This window comes from Filicampus tigris, chromosome 17 (assembly GCF_054856515.1).
Source record: "Filicampus tigris isolate MCC_2025a chromosome 17, RoL_Ftig_1.0, whole genome shotgun sequence".
Lineage (NCBI taxonomy): Eukaryota > Metazoa > Chordata > Actinopteri > Syngnathiformes > Syngnathidae > Filicampus > Filicampus tigris.
Genome location: NC_141233.1, coordinates 15624489 through 15644697, shown reverse-complemented (window position 1 = coordinate 15644697; position 20209 = coordinate 15624489). Strand labels below are relative to the sequence as shown.

At 48.3% G+C, this 20209-nt stretch overlaps 4 protein-coding genes across 4 annotated transcripts; all 4 read right to left on the bottom strand.

Annotated features, from left to right (window-relative positions):
• Positions 1-7: 7 nt before the first annotated feature.
• Positions 8-3633, bottom strand: stc2b (stanniocalcin 2b). Its single transcript, XM_086012995.1, has 4 exons — positions 3321-3633; positions 2385-2527; positions 2036-2247; positions 8-1447 (listed from the first exon to the last, which is right to left on the bottom strand). The coding sequence occupies exons 1-4, from the start codon at positions 3463-3465 to the stop codon at positions 1222-1224; spliced, it is 726 nt and encodes a 241-aa protein (XP_085869121.1). The 5' UTR covers positions 3466-3633; the 3' UTR covers positions 8-1221.
• A 920-nt stretch (positions 3634-4553) lies between these two features.
• On the bottom strand, positions 4554-11072 carry cct6a (chaperonin containing TCP1, subunit 6A (zeta 1)). The gene is made up of 13 exons (XM_086012942.1): positions 10769-11072; positions 9780-9843; positions 9379-9513; positions 9126-9299; positions 8631-8734; positions 7967-8237; positions 7630-7712; positions 7006-7102; positions 6425-6572; positions 5743-5876; positions 5248-5353; positions 4868-4940; positions 4554-4782 (listed from the first exon to the last, which is right to left on the bottom strand). Exons 1-13 carry the CDS (start codon positions 10903-10905, stop codon positions 4710-4712), a joined length of 1599 nt encoding a protein of 532 aa, XP_085869068.1. The 5' UTR covers positions 10906-11072; the 3' UTR covers positions 4554-4709.
• A 352-nt stretch (positions 11073-11424) lies between these two features.
• On the bottom strand, positions 11425-17533 carry LOC147133652 (protein NipSnap homolog 2-like). The gene is made up of 10 exons (XM_086057156.1): positions 17209-17533; positions 16282-16406; positions 16157-16202; positions 15987-16081; positions 15286-15356; positions 14725-14865; positions 14614-14645; positions 12913-13007; positions 12756-12839; positions 11425-11959 (listed from the first exon to the last, which is right to left on the bottom strand). The coding sequence occupies exons 1-10, from the start codon at positions 17307-17309 to the stop codon at positions 11895-11897; spliced, it is 855 nt and encodes a 284-aa protein (XP_085913282.1). The 5' UTR covers positions 17310-17533; the 3' UTR covers positions 11425-11894.
• A 725-nt stretch (positions 17534-18258) lies between these two features.
• mrps17 (mitochondrial ribosomal protein S17) lies at positions 18259-20133 on the bottom strand. The gene is made up of 2 exons (XM_086057163.1): positions 19701-20133; positions 18259-18986 (listed from the first exon to the last, which is right to left on the bottom strand). Exons 1-2 carry the CDS (start codon positions 19821-19823, stop codon positions 18705-18707), a joined length of 405 nt encoding a protein of 134 aa, XP_085913289.1. The 5' UTR covers positions 19824-20133; the 3' UTR covers positions 18259-18704.
• Positions 20134-20209: the final 76 nt, after the last annotated feature.

The window sequence follows — 20209 nt, the reverse complement described above, 5'->3', positions numbered from 1 at the left end:
GTACATATACTGTATGGCCAATCATATTCATTTTATTTTAGAGTATATGAGTTATAATACTCCCACGCAGTAGGCCCAATATAGGTGTACACTTCCAAAAACAAATTTTTACCATATTTACAGCTTGTTGTTTTATTTCTTTCATGGCGTCGCTTTAATAAAAGTGTTGAAACACATCTACTGTGCTACATGGAGAAACTCCATCATGACAAAACACGTGACGTTTCCATCGATCTCAGCGTGTCAGACTGTTACGGCTGATCCAATCAACTCAGTGGCGCATGTAAACGGCAGATCGGAATGGATCGAACACGTCACATGTAAGACGGTGGCCAAAGATCTTCGGTCGAAACGATTTCCATTGGAATAACAGAAGTCTCCAGTAAGTAAACCTGACCACTGTCCCGTCAATTTTGTGACCTTTGGTCACCGAGGAAAGGCTGGTGGGGAGCAGCGGCAACATCACCGAGATCGCCTCGTCGTCAGCAGGTCGCACCCTGGGTCGCGTGCACACGCAAATCCAAACCAAAACCCAAACCATTCATTCACAGCCCCGCCAAAAGCCGTCAGATACGCCTTACTCGCCGTGGAGGAATTTTTGGGACTACTGAAAACAGTTGACTAAAAAGTCTTGTTTGGCTATCACGATTTGAAGTCTTGTCATACTTTGGGTTCCCACACAACTTTTCAGTCTCATCAAGTTCAACACACTCAAAGGTAACTCATTTTGTGCAGTATGTTATTAAAATTGCCAATGAAAGAAAATCCATGTTCAAAAGCACTTATCACACCACAGGACATTTGATAAAAGCATCCAAATAGAAAAAAACATTCAGTAAGTGATGAAGTATGGCGCAATTCGTCTCCACTCCAGCAGGTGGTGCCTGTGGCATCAAATTAACCAACGTCGTGCGTTTAAAAACTATGGGGGGAAAAAAGTACAATGAAAAGGATTGGTACAAAGGCATGCATAACAAACTGCAGAAATAAGAAAAAGTAGGAGTTGCTCTACACCAGTTTAAAAGTTTGTGATCTTGGGCTTTGAGGTCAAATGTCAGGATGAACCTAAAATGCTCTCGAACAAATGGTGAACGCTCAACATTTCAACATTCAAAAGGACCTGCAACTTAACTTCAACAGGTTCATCTTGAAAAGCCACTCAAAAAAGCCCAACAAGTGTCTTGTTGTGAGGTAGATCTTCCTATGGCACACCAAAACGTTTTATTGATGTTGGGTGACATTGTCAGGCGTCAGTTGTCCAGCCGTGGTCGGCGCGGCGCTGGCGGTGGCGGTGGCGGCGGCGGCGTTGGCTGTACAGGCGGCGGCGGCGAGGCTGTGGCAAAGCGCCCCCCAGTGCTCTCGGCACTGCGCCCGCAGGCGGCGTCCCACCCAACGGCCCACGTCGCCGCCGCACGTCCACAGGAAGTTGACGAGCTCGGCGTGCGGCCTGCGGGAGCAAAAACGGCACATGTGACCCCGCCCCTCCCACGTCACAACATCCAGCCGCCGTCACTCTCCTTGCGCTGGAAGGACGAGCTCAGTTGGTGGCGCTAATGCACCGTTACACTAGCCTGCCAACTGCGACTTAACACCACCGAAGAAGAACAAGACAAAGCCAAAACATGAGGTACCACTGAGGTGTCTAATTGCACTCGCCGGATGTTACGCACCGCAGTGGTTGTCCAACCTTTTGAGACCAAGTACCCACCTCCCAAAAAAAAAGTGAGCTCTCCACAATGAGCACTATTCAAAGACAGTAGTGTAGTTGGCCCAAGTGTGAGCAATGCAAAACAATGCATAGGCTTTATTCCCAAATGATATATTTAATACTATTGGAAGCTAGTGTTACATTATCCACAGATTGAGCATCAATACTCCATTTGATTTTCTAGGGCACTAGAGGGGGGGGGGGGCACTAATTAGAGTTACCGATACTCACTGCACACTCCAAAAGCTCTTACATACGGCTGACTCACTATTCAGCGGATGTGGACAGGTTTGGCAAAAAGTGACATGCGTCTGGTGGATGACTCACCCCGGCGGGAAGAGCAGGTGGAATTGGACCAGGCTCCCCAGGGTGTCCTCGCGGTCCCGCACGGCGAGACACAGCTGGTGTTTGGCGAAACATTCCCTCTGCAGCGCCGAGAGCAAATCCTTGACGGCGGCGCAGCGCCGACCCGCGCAGCTCAGACGCCGGCGAAGGCCCGAAGACAGGCAGCGGAGGGACTCCTTCACTTGCCGCTTGCCCTGAGACGCAGCGCACCACAAGACCACCGCGGTTAACCCGTACGGCTGCGCGGCAACACGACAAGACGGCGGGGGACGGCTCACTGAAGACCACAAGGGGGGGGGGGGGTTCCTGTTAGAAGTGGTTGTTGTGTCACCTGCGCGTCGTATCGTCCGGCGTGCTGCAGCAGCGTGACGCAGATGCGATGCAGGCCGTCGATCTGGCACGAGTTGTTGTTGAAGCACTGAAAGGTCCCGCAGCCGGCGTCGCCTGAATTGGCCAGGCAGCTCTGGATGTCCGCTGGACAACAGCGAGGTCTCAAACAGTTAACTGGACATGTTTGGGGGCTTGGAAAGGCGGCTGCGTTTCTCACTCAAAGACCTCCCTGATTGCCCCATTGCAAAGAAGCGTCATTATCAAAGTGTTATCGCATTCTAGTTCTCAATACAACAATTTGCATCCAAAAAAAAAACTCCCCCATCGTTCACATTTTTATTTGTAAACTTATTCCAATTGATCGCATTTGGTTTGTTTACTTCGAACCTTTAACTATTTAAAGAGGAAGTCAACGCAAACATTTTTTTATTTCAAGAATATGTTCTATGCAAGCCCACTAGTTGAAACAGGGCATTCTGATAAATATTGCGTTTGTGGAATAGGTGTTAATCCACTCGTTTTTAGACATCTCCGGCGGCGGCCATTTTGTCTTCCGTCGATTGAAAATGACATCACAACTGCTCACAACGACCAATCTCAGATTCAGAAAACAGGTCAGCTGCGATTGGTTATTGTGAGCAGTTGTGATGTCATTTTCAGTTGACAGGAGACAAAATGGCCGCCCTCGGGGATGGCTAAAAACGAGTGCGTTTTTGACTTCCGCTTTAAAAGGCGTCAGGTCTGTTTTGTGAGACAATATCGTTTGCTGGAATACAAAATGTCATTTTGTCTCTTTTGGAGGGAAAATGCGCAAAAGTTGCTACTCGGACAAAACTGTGCAAAAAAATAGGAAACGTAAAGTAGGCTGATTAAAGTTGTTAGTACAAAAGTGCGACATGGCCACGAGCTGGTGTCTGCTTGCATTTGTTGCGCCCACCTGTGCTCTGCAGGGTCAGGCGCCGTTTCGGCACGTGCTTGTCCGTAAGGTCACGTGACGGTTCCGAGGCGCAGACGTGCAGGCTCGCGAGTAGCAGCGGCACCGCAAGAACCAGAACGAGCAGCAGACGCGCGTGCGTGGCCATGTTGCGCACAAGAGCAAACGCGGCGAGCGTCCTGGCGGATCCACCGAGGCCTGACTCCTATCTCGTCGAGACCGGACTTAAGTCTTACAGGGGGCCGCGCTTTATCTGTATTTCCGCACGCTCCCGAAGCCGCCGTGCGCGGTCACGACAGCTGCGGCCAATTGCACAGCAGCAGCAGTGACGCGCACGCGCCGTGCTCAAGGTGAGATGATAACCAATCAGAGCCCGGATGTAGTGTCGAGCGGTCAACTGGACTGTGTGCAAATGATGACTGACCCTTTAGTTTTCAATTTCCCCTTCAGGAATTCTTATAGGCTACTTGAAAGATCATCTTTTCTTCAAAAAAAAAAAAAAAAAAGTTTAAAAAAAAGTGCAGGAGCAGGTTGGGCGCGATGTCTTGAACATAACATTCCAAATGATAAAAGTTGTGACTGAATTTTTTGTGAGCCTAAAAAAAAGAAAAATCACTTCAATATCGGTGGTGGCGGCTCCAAAATCCTCCTTTTCAGAAGACCGTGAACATTGCATCGTCAAAGACAACAAGCCGTTTTCAACACTTCGCATTGTCAATCATTTGTTAAAATAAACAAATGGAAATAACACCCACACGTGTAGTGTGTGCAAGTGAATAGATTTGTGAAAAAAAAAGAGTTAAATTTGTCTTAACTTAGGTTTAAAAAAAATCAAACATGCAACAACTTTCATGAGAAGAAACAACCAACCTTCAGAGGTCAAGGTTCGCCTCCACTTCAAAGAATTGTTTTGACTTTGAGCACTGTGACCCCTGACCTGCAGTCATGTGACCACACCATCTGGCCGCCAGCCAACCAAAACGCTTCATTTCTGCGACGCCAATACGTTTAGATGCTTGTTTGGACGTGTTTTGTATTATATTGTTAAGTCCCACTATTGCGTTACCAGTGAGCTATTTTTAGAACGGGCCCCACGGGCTACTCATGTGGTCCTTGGCGGCGACCACTGGTCTACAAGCTGAGGCGTTTTTCCTTTAAGTATGCGGCCCGATGGCGTCCTTCGATCCTTTGTTTGAAACAAAGTCCAAGAATCAAAAACAAAATCGCTCAAGTCAATGAGGGGCAGCTCAACGACAAGTTTAATGGGCACACACAGAAGCAGCCATCAGTGCTTTTAACAAAATGTGATAAATTAACGAATCCAAAGGTCATCGTTGAAGAAGAAAACAAACGCTTGGTGAACTTTGAGTGCTTGTTGAGCTCGTCCACACTTTAACCTTTGAGGGAAGACATTCCGGCGCGCATGATCTCATCCACCAGCAGGATGTTGCTGGCGATCACCGTGCTACACACACACACACACAAACAAACAGAAATATAAACAACATGAACAAAGATGGGGATGTTGCGCGTGTGGCGAGTGTGGTCACCAAGAGTGAAGAAGTTGCTTCTTGACGCTGTAGTTGTCCCACACGCCCGCCTCGCCCGCCACCATCGGCTCCCCTGAAAAACAAACAACAAAGACCATCGTCACAGAAATGCTTCCCCCCCGTGTGTCGGCCTGTTTGGCAAACATTCTGGAATTTTCTTCACCGTGAGATGATGGTTAAAGATTCCGCCCACTGGTTGTCATGGTAGCAAAAGCAGACTGACTCACCATTTATGTGAGGCGGGATATTTTCAGGTATATGAAAAATTTATTTTTTTTTGCTAATTGGGTTATTTTGACAATCGCAGGCATTTTCTAACACCCCTGGCAACTCAAAAAAAAAAAAAAAAAGTTTCTTTTGTACGTGTGAGGCGTTTTCACCTGTGCTGAGGTCGACGCCCACCAGCTGACCTCCGGACTCTTTAAACTCCGTCTGCAGCTTCAGAAGAGTCTCCTGAGGGTCGTAGCCCGAGTTCTGGGCCAGAACCTGTCATTGTGGGGGGTGAGGGGGTACAACGGGATCATCGGGTTATTTCGTGAACATCAGCTGGAATTTCAGTAGCAATGCACATCTTTGTTTATTGAGTTTGCCATCCTCATGTAACGTCACAATGACACGCCCGCTTCAATTACGTCATACCGCTGTCGAGAGGCGGGCTTTTCAGGAGAGCCCCAAAAACGGCACGTTCGTCCAACCGTGACTCAAAAGCGCGCAAGCCATTCGCAACACTTGCGAACTAACACCCAAACGTGCGCACGGACCCATTCTACAGATTTTGGAAAACGTGAACCGGCCCGTCGAGCGGTTTTGGGGTGCGTCCCAAAGTCGGCCGGCAAAACGCAGGTTGCGGACAAGGATGCGGCGGCGGCGTGGACCTTGGGAATGACGAGGAGGGCGTCGGCGAAAGCCTGCACGCCCAGCTGGGCTCGTCCCTTGACGGCGGCCTTGTGTTTGAGCAGCGCGTCCGCCAGGGCCACCTCCAACGCGCCGGCGCCCGCCACCACGCAACCTGGCAGCAAGCGGGGAAAAGACGCATTAATCCACATCTGGATATATCCAACGCACTGTTTGTTTACACACAAGGAAAAAAATACTTGAATTTATACATTTGCAACTTTTAAATTTTTTTTTATAGTAACTAATTTTCTAAATTCAGTTTAGAACTTACATAATGATAGTGTTTCAAAGAATTTGATTTGTCTTTATATTTTTTACGTTGAAATATGTTCTTGTTTTGTACCCAAAAAAAAAAATGATCGTTTGAGTAATCATGATTTCAATTATAACCCAAAAATAAGCGTGATTCATATTTTTTTCCCCCATAATCGAGCAGCCCTTTTCGGCATAGCATTCAAAGCGTGTACTAGTGCACGGAGCTCGGAGGATATCGAAATCAATCAGGAAACCGTTCTATGAAAAAGCCATTCAAGCATTTATGCAAAGGGAGGATACTAGTGCATGACGCATGGTTAATAGTGAGGACAAAGTGCATACTAGTCCAAGGAGCTTAATGCAGATGTGCTGAAAAATGCTCCAAATGGCCGCCGGCGCTCTCACCGTCCTCGATGGCGTTCTTGACGGCGCGCAGGCCGTCCCTGACGGCGTCTTTGATTTGCGTGAGCGTGTGCTTGTTGGGCCCTTTCAGCAGCAGCGTGACCGAGCGAGGGTTGCTGCACTTCTCCACAAACGTGAACTTCTCCTCGCCCTGCAAATACCAAAACGCCGGTTAGCAGGGCGCCCGCCGCCGTCTTTCAAGGGGCCTCAAAGCGGATCACGCGAGCCGTCCGCGTGACCTCGGCCGAGCCCCTTCGGCGGCGCGGCTTTGCTAGCGGCAGGCGGACAAAGCGTTGACACTAGCGCGGCTTGGTTTGTGTCCACGGGAGGGAAGCAACGGCTTCAAAATCCGGCAGAATGACATTGTCACCTTATTGCCGCATTGTCCAAAAAAACCCACAAAACATTCCTTTGCCCAAAGTGACAACGAAGAAAGAGCAAGTTGACAGCAGAGGGCAGATTTCCCGACTTCCGCTGTGGCGTTATTGTGGCGATTTTCAAATGGAGACGCCTCCACACTTGAGAGCGCGTGAAAGCCGTTTCATAGGCGCGCATCAGGCGTCGTTCGTGCTGGCGTCACTCACCAGCGTGTGCTCGTACACCAGCCCGGCGTGGCCCAAACAGTCGGGCGTCAGGTCGTCCACCGAGTTCATGGCGATGCCGCCGCACGCCAGCGTCAGCCTGCCGTTGCATAAAAACACCAACGTGAGCGCGTCGCACTTTCATTCAGGCATTCTTACGCTTCTTCGGCAGAATGCTTTTTAGGGTGGGGGGGTGGGGGGGTCAAGTTGAGCTGCGCACGTGTGTCCCGATGCGCTCAAATGTAGAACGCAGATGACGCGAAGAGTCATTTTCAAAAAGGGCGGCCGCATATTAGGGATGGACCGATTATCGTCCGGGCCTATTATCGGCACCGATATTTGGCTTTTTGACGAATATCTGCATCAGCCTTTTTTGAAAACTCTGCTGGCCGATAATAAACCAATTCAAAACTGTGGAAATCAAAACAAAGATATGTGAAGGTTTAAAATTTCTGTCATTTCGAAATTTTAATTTACTGTAGAAAACTACTATTGTTTATTTTTTTCTTGCTCCCTGAACTTTTTGTTAGAATTTGTTAGAGAGATGTATCCAAGAGAAACGCGCACGCCTGATTTGGGCACAGATGTGCGGGTGACAAAATGTGTGTGTGTGTGTTGAACTTTGACCTCTCCATGTTCCTCCTCTTGGCTCTGCGCAGGGCGACGATGCCTTCCTTGGCGAGGGCGTCCAGCGAGTACGGGTCGATGCCCTGAAGCGCAACGAGAGCGCATGAAGGCGCCGCACGGGAGCCGCTTTGGCCATTGTGGTGAAGTGCTGAATACGTGCCGGGGGGAGGTTGGGGCCCCCGCACGCAGAGGTACACGTCACGCTTACTGTAGCGCAGTCATGTGACCGGAAAGCGCCACGAGGACGGCGCTTCCCGGGTGTTCGCTGCGACGCCTCCGCCATTCAACGGGAAGGCTTTTTGTGGCGGCGGGGGAGGGGCGAGGGTCGGGCTCTTACCTTCTGGTTGATGACGACGAAGCCGCCGCCGCCGTCGGGACACACGCGCTTCTTCAGCTCGACGATCTTGCGGACGCGCTCGATGATGAACTTCCTCTCGGCCGCCACAAACTTCTCGCGCTCTTCGGCGCTCTTGTAGAAGAAGCCCGAGTTGACTTCGGTCTTCTCGTACTCCAGCGACACGTTGCACGTCAGCACGTAGGCGTCTTCCACGCGCTTCTTCATGTCGGGGTGCCTGGCCCCGTGGTCCAGCACCAGGCCTCGGATCAGCCTGCGAACACGCGAGCGGCGGCGTCACGCCCCGCTTGGAAAACAGGCAGTGGCGAGAGGTCCGCCGGCCTCTCTACGTATTGTCGGTCTACGTGTTGTTGCGGCACCGTTGCAACAATCGAATTGTAACATGGATTTGTTACATGTTTTCATGCATTTTTATGCTTTATAAAACATTTATGTCTGAATATTGGGGGGCTTGGAACGGATTAGGGCATTTATATGGAAAACTTGTCTCTACTTCCAAAATTTTCGACTTAAGAAATTTCTTCCAGAACCAATTAGTTTCCTAAGTAGAGGTACCACTGTATTGCGTAAGCCAATCATACACCGCCGAAGGAAAGCCCAGCAAAAAGGCCTTCCGACGGGACGATTGAGGTGCAGCGTCACTCACTGTGTGTCGCAATCCGTCTTGTGTTTCATCTCCAAGATCTCCACCATGTACAAGTCGATGGGCTCGTTGGGCTTGGCGATGGTCAGCACGGCGTCCACCACCGCCTGCGCCGCAATTGAGATTCGCACACAAAATCAGACAGCATCGAAAAATACAGCCGCGCCAACCAACCAAGTCCGGTCATCCTTGACTACTACAGTTGCCATGACCACCAGTTTTCTTCTTCTAAATGGAAAACAACAAATAAATAATTTCCCCTGGAAGTACAAGAATGGTAGTCATGGCAACAAGCCTACGGTTCCCACAACAAGAATTTACTCTTCATTTATTGAGTGTAACACATTTAGAAGGGTGGGCCGTAATGGCTTAATAGAAGCATAAATTCTCCCCCCGGAAGTTCACCTATCGCAGGGGATCATGGGACGTATGGGCGGCAAAAAAAGTGAGGGAACACTGCATTTGCGTATGCTTGGAAAAGGAGTCGGCGAGCGTGACCTCAGTGAGGAGGTCGGCCAGCTCGGCGTGGACTTTGGTCCTGAGGGAGGTCCGAGCCACGTCCATGAGGGTCTCTCTGTCCATCTGCCGCGTCACCTTCACCTCCTCCAGCACGGCCAGCGCCTTCTCCTTGGCCGCGTTGAAGCCCTCGGCCACGATGCGCGGGTGGAGACCCTGATTGAGGTGCGCGAGACCACTCGTTAGCCCAAAGGAGCAAGCAATCGACAGCAAAGAGGACGAGGGGGCGCGCCACCTCCGACACGTAGAGGTCGGCCTGCTTGAGCAGCTCGCCGATGATGAGGACGTTGGAGGTGGTCCCGTCGCCCGTGATGTCATCCTGGGCCGTGGCCACCTTGGCGATGAGTGATGCCGTCGGGTGCTGAATTTGCTGAAAAAACAAATACTAATTTGAACAGGAACGAATTTGGAGTCACTTCCGCAGCCATTAAAAACAGTCATGTTTATACAACTAAAATGGTATTGTATTGCATAGTTATGTATTGTTGCGCGTCCTCTGTGATATATTGTCTGTTTTCATGTCATTTCTGGTTTGTCAAAGAGGGACGACAGATGAAACACCGTAACATGTTAGACACACTGAAAAGGTGTGCGTGTGTAGCGGCGGTGAAATGCAAGTCACAAGTAGTCAATTACCATTTCATGCAAGAGGACGTTTCCATCTTTGGTCAGCTTGATGTCTCCTGCTCCAGAAACCAGCCTGCACACGGACAACAAGCAAGCTTGAACTTAAACCCCGAAGCTGTTCAACCACTGCATGAAAACTTTCAAAATCGGTGGTTCGATATCATCCACAAGCACAATCAGTCAGGTGAGCGCTACAAAGGTGGACAAAATCACAATCAGAGAGCGACTTTGTTGTGTCAGTACCATACACTGGCATTAAAGGCGTTTCTATTTGTTGCTATTGTAAAGTTCGGAGTGCAAAAAACCTCTTCGGTAGGCCCATTCCCACTGTCGGAGTCTGTTGCATCACCCCCCAAAAGCGACTTTTCTAGCTTCTTTAGCGGGTTAATAAACGCGTGACTCGACATTTCATAGTGACACGTTGCACATCTCTTAGCGCCATCATCATCATCATTATTATTAACTGCGGTATTCATGGATGTAACTGTGTCAGCACGTGCTCTTTCGCTTATCTGTCTGGTCATTGTTCCTTATTATGCATACGGGTGGTAGTTTGTGACTTTCAAAAGACTTCGGCTGTCGGAGACTCAATTCCTTCCTTGTGTTTGACCACACTTGGACAGTGAGAATGTTTCCGATTCGGAGATGGTGGTTGTGATGATGATGCTAAGTTTAGCATGCTAAAGCGGATCATGACAGGGCAGGCACGGAGGCAACGTGCACCGGGTTAGCATTTGTTAGCATTAGCGACGCGAGGCATCAAAAAATCAAATAAAACAAAACCACCAACTTCCAGTGACTTTGCAGAAAAAAAGAGAGCGACAGAAAACTACACGGAAATTTACTTCTCACTTCTAGGACATAGCGCCGAATGAGAAAGTCGTCAATTGGAGACCTGCCCTCACACACGCTTAGCTTAGTTTAGCCTGGCCTAGCCTAGCCTAGCCTAGCATTGAACAGACGCAAAGAACGGCTGGTGGCTTGCGGCCGGTACCGACATCTTCATGGTGCCTTTGGGTCCCAGATTGCTCTTGAGGACGTCCTGGAGGCCCCGGGCCGCACTGATGTTGACCGCAAGGGCGGCCTGAGCGCGAGCCACCTCCGCCTTGGGGTTCAGAGCTTTCACGGCTGCCATGGCGATGGCGATTTCGAACAAAAGTGGGCGAAATGCGGCTTGGCCAAGAGCGGGACACGCCAAGCGGAAATCAAGCGGAGAAAGACCGCGAGACTTCCAGAAGGCCCGCACGTGCTTCGCTGATGAGTTCACGGGATACGGCGAAGCTCGGAGGTTCTGCCTTCACGAGTGCCGCCTACATAGCGCCCCGGAAGCCGAGCCAACCTAATATGCCCAACGCACGCTGCAGTTGCAGTGTTGTTTTTTAAGAGCTCTTTTCTGTTGCATGTTGATCCTCAGATTTCTACAGTGGCCTATGTAACAATCGTAGCGTTGCGTTAACAGCCTGACTGGCTAACATGAATGAGCTCTGCCTTAGTTCCGTATTTTTAATTGCAAACTGATGAATTAGTGTTTTATGTATAATATATATATATGTATAATATATATATATATATATATATATATATATATGTGTAATAAAGCACGGATGCATGTGGTAAAGCCACCATCATGTGTGTTGTGAAATAATACAAGAGGTGCGTTCATTCGAAGTTTAATTTCATTATGTACAACTAAGTCATTCAAGCAGCGATAATCACAACAGTTACCACAGTGCCACCTTCCTCCATCCAGGAAGCGCCAACAGCAGTCCCGCCACCACCCCATTAGCAGCTCAACAGAGTCATTTAAGTCAGTTAAGAACACAAACAAAACTGATCAAATCATGAACAACAAATTCTACTTTTGTGGGAAGCTTCAATGTGTTTAATGGAAAAAGTGCGAGCATCACCATGGAAACTAAACCAGGATTTATTCTTCTCCCGTTTTTCTATATTCATTCCAAAAATCAATCAAGTTAATCAGTAAATGTTTCTTGGGGCAGTCGGCTGAGGTCTCCCTCAGCGGAGGCGACCGTGATGACGATAATGAAAAAGATGCTCACACTCCAAGCAAAGTCAAGCAGAACGCCCTTCCGCCGCCGCCTCCTCTGCACGGGGTGGCAGGGCTCACTTCAAGGGCGAACTCGTCAAAGGAATCATCACTCGAGATTCCATGTGCTGAATGAGTGGCACTGCGGAAGAAGCCAAGTGAACAGTGCACACTTAGTCCCGCGCTTCATACGACTTCAACACATTTGAATGTCTTCACCCCCCCCCCCCCCCGCGTCACGTCCGCGCCAACAAGACTCCATAGGATGTCGACATGCTACATGCGAGGTGTCAAGAATGTTCAAATATCGCATAAACGTGAAATGTGATATCAATTTGCTCCATTACGTGACAAAGTCTTCAAACGGTAATTCTTATTTATCAGGGAGGTTACATTCCAGGCAACCCCGCAAACGACGAGCAAATATTGATTTATCAACATCAATATATTTTTGTTGACTGTTCAACACTGTTGCATGTGCGTGCCCCTTGAAAAGGTGACCCTGGCCTGTTACTCGACCGTCAGTCGAGGCCGCCGGCAGGCCGGCCGCACGTATCAAAACAAGCGGGCTGCTTTTTCCCGTTGGTGCCCCTCCCCCTCCCAAATCAAGCACGCCAAACGCCCGACTAACCTTGAAAAGGAAAGGGATACAATATAATGTTAATAATTGCACACATAAGTCGCTCCAGAGTATAAGTCGCACCCCCGACTAAATTATGGGGGGGGGGGGGGGGGGGGGGGGGGGCTGCGACTTATAGTGCGGAAAATACGGTACCTGAATACGAAACATGTTTTGTCTATATGAGCAAGAAAAAGCTGATGATTCCTAAGTCAGGACTGCGTCGACAAATGATACGGTACGTTTTCTGCATTTGGGGTGCGCAGCCGTGAAATGTGACGTGAATTTGGTGAGAGTGCCGACCGACCGATTGACCCACCTGTGTAGTAGACGACCTCGTCCCAGCCTTCTCGCTGCCAGGCTGCATTTCGAATGTTTTCCCTGGACTGCAGATCTTTGTAGGCTGGAAGATGATCACAAAATGAAAAGGTGCTGCAATCCAATCAACAGCTGATGCAAAGTTGCGCGATGCTCACCCCACAAGTGGTGAACTTGGTACAAATCTCCGATCTGGGAGAAAAATCCTCCCACGGCTTCCTGGTTCTGCTGGCGGATCTCAATGGCGCGCGCCCTGCGGAGAGGAGCGGAACGCGCGCGTCAAGCCAACGGTCGCGGCGCTGCTTCGACTTCATGTGGGGGGAACGAACGGCGGTCGGACCCGGACGACCATCCGACCCTGTTGATGCTCATGATGGCTTTGATTGCGCTGACTGCAAATGTCCACTAACAGCTGAGGTGGGCAAAGGCTGGCCCGCGGGCCACAATCACAAACACAAACCCAAGGGGGTGGGAGTGGGGGCTGCACCACTCTGCTCTTTCAGCCCGCCTACAGAACATTTACATCAAAAATCCTGCACTCATTTAGCCCTAAATAACTACAATTGCTTCTCTTGCAATAATTGTTTCGGCGATTTATTATAAATAAGAAGAACAAATTGGAAAACAAACACGTGAATGATAAGATTTTGAATTTTTGCGTTGAGATAAATCCTATTTTTTTAGGGGGGGGGGCGGTTCTCTCCGCCAGCAAAGAGATGGCGTGGTGAACGCAATAGATCAAATATGTTTACACATGTATTTATCTTTTTTATTGTATAATTGTTTCACTGATTAGTGCTGCTCGATTATGAAAAAAAAAAAAAAAAAAAAAAAACAATCACGATTATTTGGGTCATAATTGACATCACGCATGTTAAATCCGCCATGTTTGCCTGTGGTCTTGCGTCATCAGCCAGCCACGCACATACACACAAAACAGACGCACGGGGCGAAGGAGGAGGATAGAAAAGGAGAAAAAAAAAAAAAGGAGGAAAATTACGACCGAATACAAAAATACTTTTGGAGACTTGGAAACATTCGTCATGGTTGGGGATGAATAAAAGACTTATTTAATCGATCTACAACCGTTTTGGTGAGTTTAAAGTTATCTTACCGTAACTTTCTTGTATGCTACATGTTGCATCGTAGCTCGGTGGAAATGATGTGTATTAAGCGCACAATTTCCACCCCAAATGCGACTTATACTCCAGTGCGACTTATATGTTTTTTCTTCTGTATTATGCATTTCATGGCTGGTGCGACTTGTACTCTGGAGCGACGTATAGTCCGGAAAATACGGTAAGTTCCTTTGGGACCAAACAAAATGTATAAAATGAGTTATTATAAACTAAAAAAAAAATAAAGTGCAAATGTCTAAATTCAAGTATGATTTCCTTGTGTAAACAAACATAGTGCATTGGATATAAATGCATATTAATAATCGTTTTTTGCGATTATTGCAATTTTGTAATCGTGGAGCGTAATAATCGGAACTGAATTTCGATTAATTGCACAGCCCTATCACTGATTGTACACCTCCACTAATTATAAATGCAATTAAAACTGAGTATGATTTTGCCATTAATCTGACGTGGCCCTCGAGCAACAAAGTTTGCCCACCCCTGCACAACGGCAATTAAGGCGCGTTTGAAATTAGGAGGCCCGTCACGTATCACGTGACAATTAAGTGACGTCGTCATGCTATTTCTTTCATTTTTGAAGTCATGCAGAGATTGCGACGCTGTCAAAATACCGTGCACTCAAAAACGTCTGCGACGGTCTGCAAAGGCAATGCAACAAACATCAAATGACAATGAAAAGTGGAAGGCACGTCGACGCAGGCGGCGCGGCGCGCTCACCAGTAGTTGCCCCACTCGATCATGGTGCCGGGCTGCAACGCAAACAAACAGAGGGCGGCGCGTCAAGTGATGCGCGCCGGGAAGCGGGCGCGAGCTGGAGGCGCTTGTTACCCTGAGTTGGTACGATCGCAGCTCGTAGATGTTAGGCCCGGCGCGGGGGACCGGCTCGTTCCAGAAACTGAACTCCAGCAGCAGCTGATTCCTGCGCGACAGCAACATCTTCCCCCGCTCCCGCCGGTACTCGGCAAACATCTGGCACGCGGCACATCGTCATCGTCGTCGTCATCATCATCATCATCATCGTCATCGACAACAACATTGCAAGTTGAGAGGCACGAGGGCTGCGTAGCGAATCCCCGACATGGCTAGGTGGCCATTTTGGATACTTTGGGAATGGCGAGTGAGTGACGCCGCCCTCATCGTCTCTTGGGTGATTAGAAAATCAAATAGTCCATAATGCACAACAATGACCAAGGATTTTGGCCCATGAGACAAACATAATCCCTCTCTCGTGACGAGTGAATTTTAGTGGACCGTAGGAACTTTCTCGACCCACTGTGTCAAAATTGCCCTCAGGCGATAAGCGACAAGAGGACGAGCGAATGATTAGCAACACAACCAAGTTAATGTCCAAGTGTGACCCTGGCAGCAGTCAACAGGTGGCGCCCTTACCTTGTTCTGCCTGAGTTTGCTCATGACTTCCGTGAGGGCCGGGTAGCCTCCACGATATCGCCACAGGTGCACTGCAACACGCAACACCAACCTTTCACATTTGAGTTCAAATATCTGTTGCTCAGTCTTATAAAACCACACCCATTGATGCTAATCGTTAGCATATCAACGCTATGTTCCTTACCATGTTAGCACTAAGCTAGGAGGCAGGTTTGCATCTTTGAACCACACAAAGTGCAATAGTAATTGTTTAGCTGGGAGGGGCCAAAAACAAGTTGAGAATTCTTCATGGTTGAAATGCTCACTAAGTTGCCAAAATACGTCTTGTTACCAAGCCAGTTCATTACAATTCACTACAACCATACAGCTCTTGTATTTCAAGTTTGCGCTCAGGAGTGAAATAAAAAATTTAATCTTAAAAAAAAAATCTGTCAAACGGCTCCTATCTTGAAAAACTTGTGGCTGGGGTCACTAGTACGTGACTGCATGAAATATGCTTTGGAGGAGTCAACCTCTGTGTTGTTGGTTGATAATTGCGTAACTTGGAGAGGATTCTCCAAGTTTTGGTTAGAGGGGATGTCAACCCCAAAATGTTCTTTACAATATGTGCTATGCAGCCCCACTAGTCTAAAAGGTGCAAGGAGAAGCGCTGCACGATCATGCTAGCCGCTGAGTGTGTCACAAGAGCGTTGGCGTCTGACCTGCCTGGTCCTGTTCTCCGTACCACGTGTTCCATGTTCCCACAAGCTCGCACGGGTATTCCGGGTCGGTGTGGATGGAAGGCAACACGCCCTCACTAAAACACACACAGCGAACAGTTGACAGGGAATCAGACTTATGTGCGAGTGATGGGAATACCAAAGGGCGTTACCAAAGTTGGTTGTAGTCGTCTAGGCACTCGGGCTTGACGTTGTGAACTGCAAGAGTGAGGACGCAAAACAGTTTGGGTGGAAAGCAGCCGAGGAAGGTGAAGAATGGGCACGGCGCGCCACTCACACTGGATCTTGTAAAGATTGTTGTCTTCCTTCTTAGCCAGCAGGTGCGAGTGGGCATCCTTGCGCGGGTCCACCTTCCTCACAAACAGAGACTTGAACCAGCTGTCCTGCAGCCCCGACAAGCTCCTGGCACACAACACGACGACATTTACACTGTTGGCCACACATTTCCACCACGATGCTCACACATACTCAAAGATGCTTGTCTATTCAGAATGTCAACTTTGTCCACATCAAATTTGGACTTTGTTCTTGGAAATGCCACCTTTTTTCTTTTATTATTACATATTAAAGAATACATCCCGTCTGGTTTTTCCATATTTCGGCCCACCATGTTACTGTAGAGAGGTCTTTTGGTGTCTAAATCTGGACAAGTCCTTCATGTAAACAAAAGTTTATGGCACATGCTGCATTCGTCCACGTCCTTCATTAGGCAAGGCATCTTTATATGGCGTATTTCATAAACATGGTAACTCAATGTGGTTCATGCAATAAATAAAATGCATTTAAAGCTATTACAAACTAAAGAATTCAAGACATTCAGACGAACATACGGCGCCCACAGAAGCTCAACTACATGCTGCTCCAGTCCCCTAAACGTTTACACGTCAATACTTTGACCTTGAAGGCACTTTGGTAGTTACACCAACTTTGCTGCCATTACCCGAATTGGGTCACGAGGGTCATTTGACAGAGCAAAGCTCCTCCTCGGATGGTGACGTCAAATAGCGAGGGCTCGTTAGCCAGCACCGCGGCTAGCGAACGACGTCACCAGCGTACGTTAGCTTTAGCCACCGAGGCTAGTCAATAGCTTAGCCACCTAGCACGCCGCCGAAGTTTGACATTGGTGCTGCGCCGCAGCGGAATTAACTCCACAAATTGTGATTGTGCGCCGGCCGCAGCCGACTTGGGGTCGACGGAGACTCACCTGATGGAAACACGAAGTTGTCCGCTCGTGGCGACAGTTTGTTGCAACAGTTTGACGCTCGTCAGCCACTTAGGCGCCGTATGAAGGACTCGCGCCGCCATCTTACTTCAGGCATACGCCGCCGGCGGACGGAAGCCCGCCTGGACCAAAACTGCTTGACACTAGTCACACGCTCCGTTATGGAACTCGATCACGGACAGCTTGCATTGACGCGGAAATCGTGTCGCCTTCACCGTTAAACGACATTCTGCTGAAACACACTGATTTTTTCAGTAAGACAACTGCACACTACACCATGCCAATTGACCAACCCCCCCGCCCAAAAACAAAAAAAAAAATTCAAAAATAGAATGTAAATGTAATGTAAAATGTAGAATTTAGTGCCATCTAGTGGTGAACGAATAGAATGCAACAACCTAAGATCGAACGGTGCCTCAGAGACCGCACTTTGCAAGCCTACCGCCAATTTCTTCAGCAGGGCTCATCACAAAAAACTTCTAGTAGGGGTAGAACATTTTTTTTTTGTATAATACTGAAATGAATATTAAGTGGGTCTTCAGAATAAATGAACTTTAAAAAATCTAAACTCTACACACAGTCACTTTAAATTGGTGGATATATTTGCGGGAGCTGAAGTGCGACTCTGCAGGGGTCCACTGTAATCGATTGTCAAATAAACGGACAACTACTTTGATAATTGTTGAGCTTGTTGCACTTGAAATTGTCCAAGTGCGTCAGAATTTTAGCCTCTCATCAGCAAATCACCCATTTCTAATCCCTGACAAAAAAATATGGACCATTCAATTTGAAATAATTTCATGATTTTGAATGAAAGGAAGGGAATTCAATTTTTTTTTTTTTAACCGATTTGATTGAAAAATTATTTGACAGACTGCCCATAGACGGCTGGGGTAGGCTCCAACACGCCCGCGACCCTTGTGATAAGCGGTTTGGATGATGGATGAATAGCTTACTAAAATCATCATTAGTTGCAGCCCTCATACAAACATTTGTCATGAATCAGTGGTGTGGCAAACAGGCAAGCAAAGAGACAGTTGCGCTTTTTATTGTCATCTTGCATTGAAAGATCATCATTAGGGCGTGAATATGCACAAAGTCAAGGTGCACTTGGATTTCTCTTTGTTTTCACGGAACTAAGGCATAAAAAGTGCTTTCCAAACAGCCCGTTTGAGGGCCTAGTGGTGAGCACGTTTGCCTCGCAGTTTTGAAGCTCCGGGTTTGAATCCATCAGCGTGTTCTGCCAGTGCTCGAGTGGCTTTTCTCCGGATATTCCAGCTTCCTCCAACACTCCAAAATCCCGTTCAGTTCGTGAAGACTTTGTTGTGTGAATGTGAATGCTTGTTTGACTATATGTGCCCCCTGCGGTCGACTGGCGAGCAGTTGTCGGGTTGTCGCCAGCCTCTGGCCCAAAGTCAGCTGGGGTAGATTGCAGCGCTCCACAAAACCGACGCATGAATGTTTAAACCGTCGTACCTTTAATGCAAGGTGTCCGCCGTGATGTTCAAGCTTTGCACTTTGCTGGCCAAGGTCTCGTCCTCGGCTTGATGGTCGTCCAGCGGCTCCAGGAAGTGGGCGCCGGCCACCCGCTTGCCCGTCAGCGGGTCCACAACGCGACCCACCTTGTGGACCACCTGGGCCAGCTCGTGCTTGACGTGTTTGGAGCGCGGCTCGACCAGAGCCTTGAGCAGCACCACGTCGCCCACCGTGCACTGCTGCTGCGCGTCGTGCGCAAAGTACGTCTTCCTCCTGTTGTAGTACTGAACGACAACAACACCAAGAGGGAAAGTTGAAAAGTTGAGATCTCAGTGCTCGTTTCAAGGCAGCAATCAAACAGTGAAAAATAACACTGTCTTGCATGTTGACATCACTGCACTCTGACGACTATTTACTCAATAGACGTGAATTATTCCTTCCTAGGCCATTTCCATATCATACACGTATTGCTGGTACATCACAGTCAGTTGTTGTGCATTTACGTCATCAGTCATCAAAAAACATCTTGTCTCCTATGCACAATAAAAGCAACGCTGTTCAGTTTTGTGAAACAACTTCGTTCCTGTGTTAGTACAAGCCGCACCCGTTGCCTAGCAACAAAAACGACTCCATTGCATCGCCATGACAGCTGCAAGGGCACTGCACTGTTTTCATGGTGATCTTTTTCCTTCACGCTTGGCAAAGTTCATCTTTTTGTGGTCGTGTATTTGGAATCATCTGTGTTTAAAATGATTAGCAGACAAGCAAGAGGACAGTCGGAAACTCACCTCAGGCCAATATGGATGCCCCCAACTGAGTGAAAATGTTGCCTTCAAAGTGCAATAAATTACCGTATTTGTGAGCTTTGAGGGGGTTTTCCCAGCTGAACTAATTCCTATTATTAGCAAGTGCAACCAGTTGGCCAGTGTCCCATTGAATGAAGTGGTATCAAACTAGTGGTTGTGTATGTGTGTGTGTGTGTGCGTGTGCGTGTTCACCTTAAGCAGGTAGGGGTCGAGCACGAGCCTGGTGACGCGCACTTTGGCCGTCTTAGTCATTTTGGTTCCGATGACTCTGCCGATGATCCACTTGGCGTGGACGGACGCCTGTTTGACTGACATTCTTCGTCGGCTCTTTCTGCTCAAGTGAAACGCGACCAAAGTCGGAGCGGTTGCTCTCTTTTGACAAGACACGCTAATGCTTATGCTAATCAACGCTCCGCCACGTTCAGGCTGCTGTGATTTTAACGTCAGCTTCTGCTAACGGACAAATGTGTGGAAACCGCGGCCGGTCGATACGTGACCGTAACATGAGACGCAAGGAACAAAGTTACAATTTGAGGAACTACAAGGTCACACAGAAAACATCGTGGACGTGTTCCTTCTCTTCACGGTTCACGCTGCCAGGCGTGGCCTTGTTTGATGACGTAATACGGCAAAGGAAGAGGGACGAACTTAGCGGCGTTTAAAAACCAAACAAAAAAAAAACAACGAAGTGTTGTTCCCAA

Coding starts and splice junctions, on each gene's coding strand:
- stc2b (XM_086012995.1), bottom strand. CDS start 3,465: ATGGCCACGCACGCGCGTCTGCTGCTCGTTCTGGTTCTTGCGGTGCCG. Junction 2,528..3,320: donor CCTGACCCTGCAGAGCACAG/GTGGGCGCAACA, acceptor GCTGTTGTCCAG/CGGACATCCAGAGCTGCCTG. Junction 2,248..2,384: donor CCGGACGATACGACGCGCAG/GTGACACAACAA, acceptor GCTGCGTCTCAG/GGCAAGCGGCAAGTGAAGGA.
- cct6a (XM_086012942.1), bottom strand. CDS start 10,905: ATGGCAGCCGTGAAAGCTCTGAACCCCAAGGCGGAGGTGGCTCGCGCT. Junction 5,354..5,742: donor CCCTCCTCGTCATTCCCAAG/GTCCACGCCGCC, acceptor CCACAATGACAG/GTTCTGGCCCAGAACTCGGG. Junction 4,783..4,867: donor AAGCAACTTCTTCACTCTTG/GTGACCACACTC, acceptor GTGTGTGTGTAG/CACGGTGATCGCCAGCAACA.
- LOC147133652 (XM_086057156.1), bottom strand. CDS start 17,309: ATGGCGGCGCGAGTCCTTCATACGGCGCCTAAGTGGCTGACGAGCGTC. Junction 16,407..17,208: donor CAACTTCGTGTTTCCATCAG/GTGAGTCTCCGT, acceptor GTTGTGTGCCAG/GAGCTTGTCGGGGCTGCAGG. Junction 13,008..14,613: donor ATCGAGTGGGGCAACTACTG/GTGAGCGCGCCG, acceptor TCCTCTCCGCAG/GGCGCGCGCCATTGAGATCC.
- mrps17 (XM_086057163.1), bottom strand. CDS start 19,823: ATGTCAGTCAAACAGGCGTCCGTCCACGCCAAGTGGATCATCGGCAGA. Junction 18,987..19,700: donor TCGACCCCTACCTGCTTAAG/GTGAACACGCAC, acceptor GTTGTCGTTCAG/TACTACAACAGGAGGAAGAC.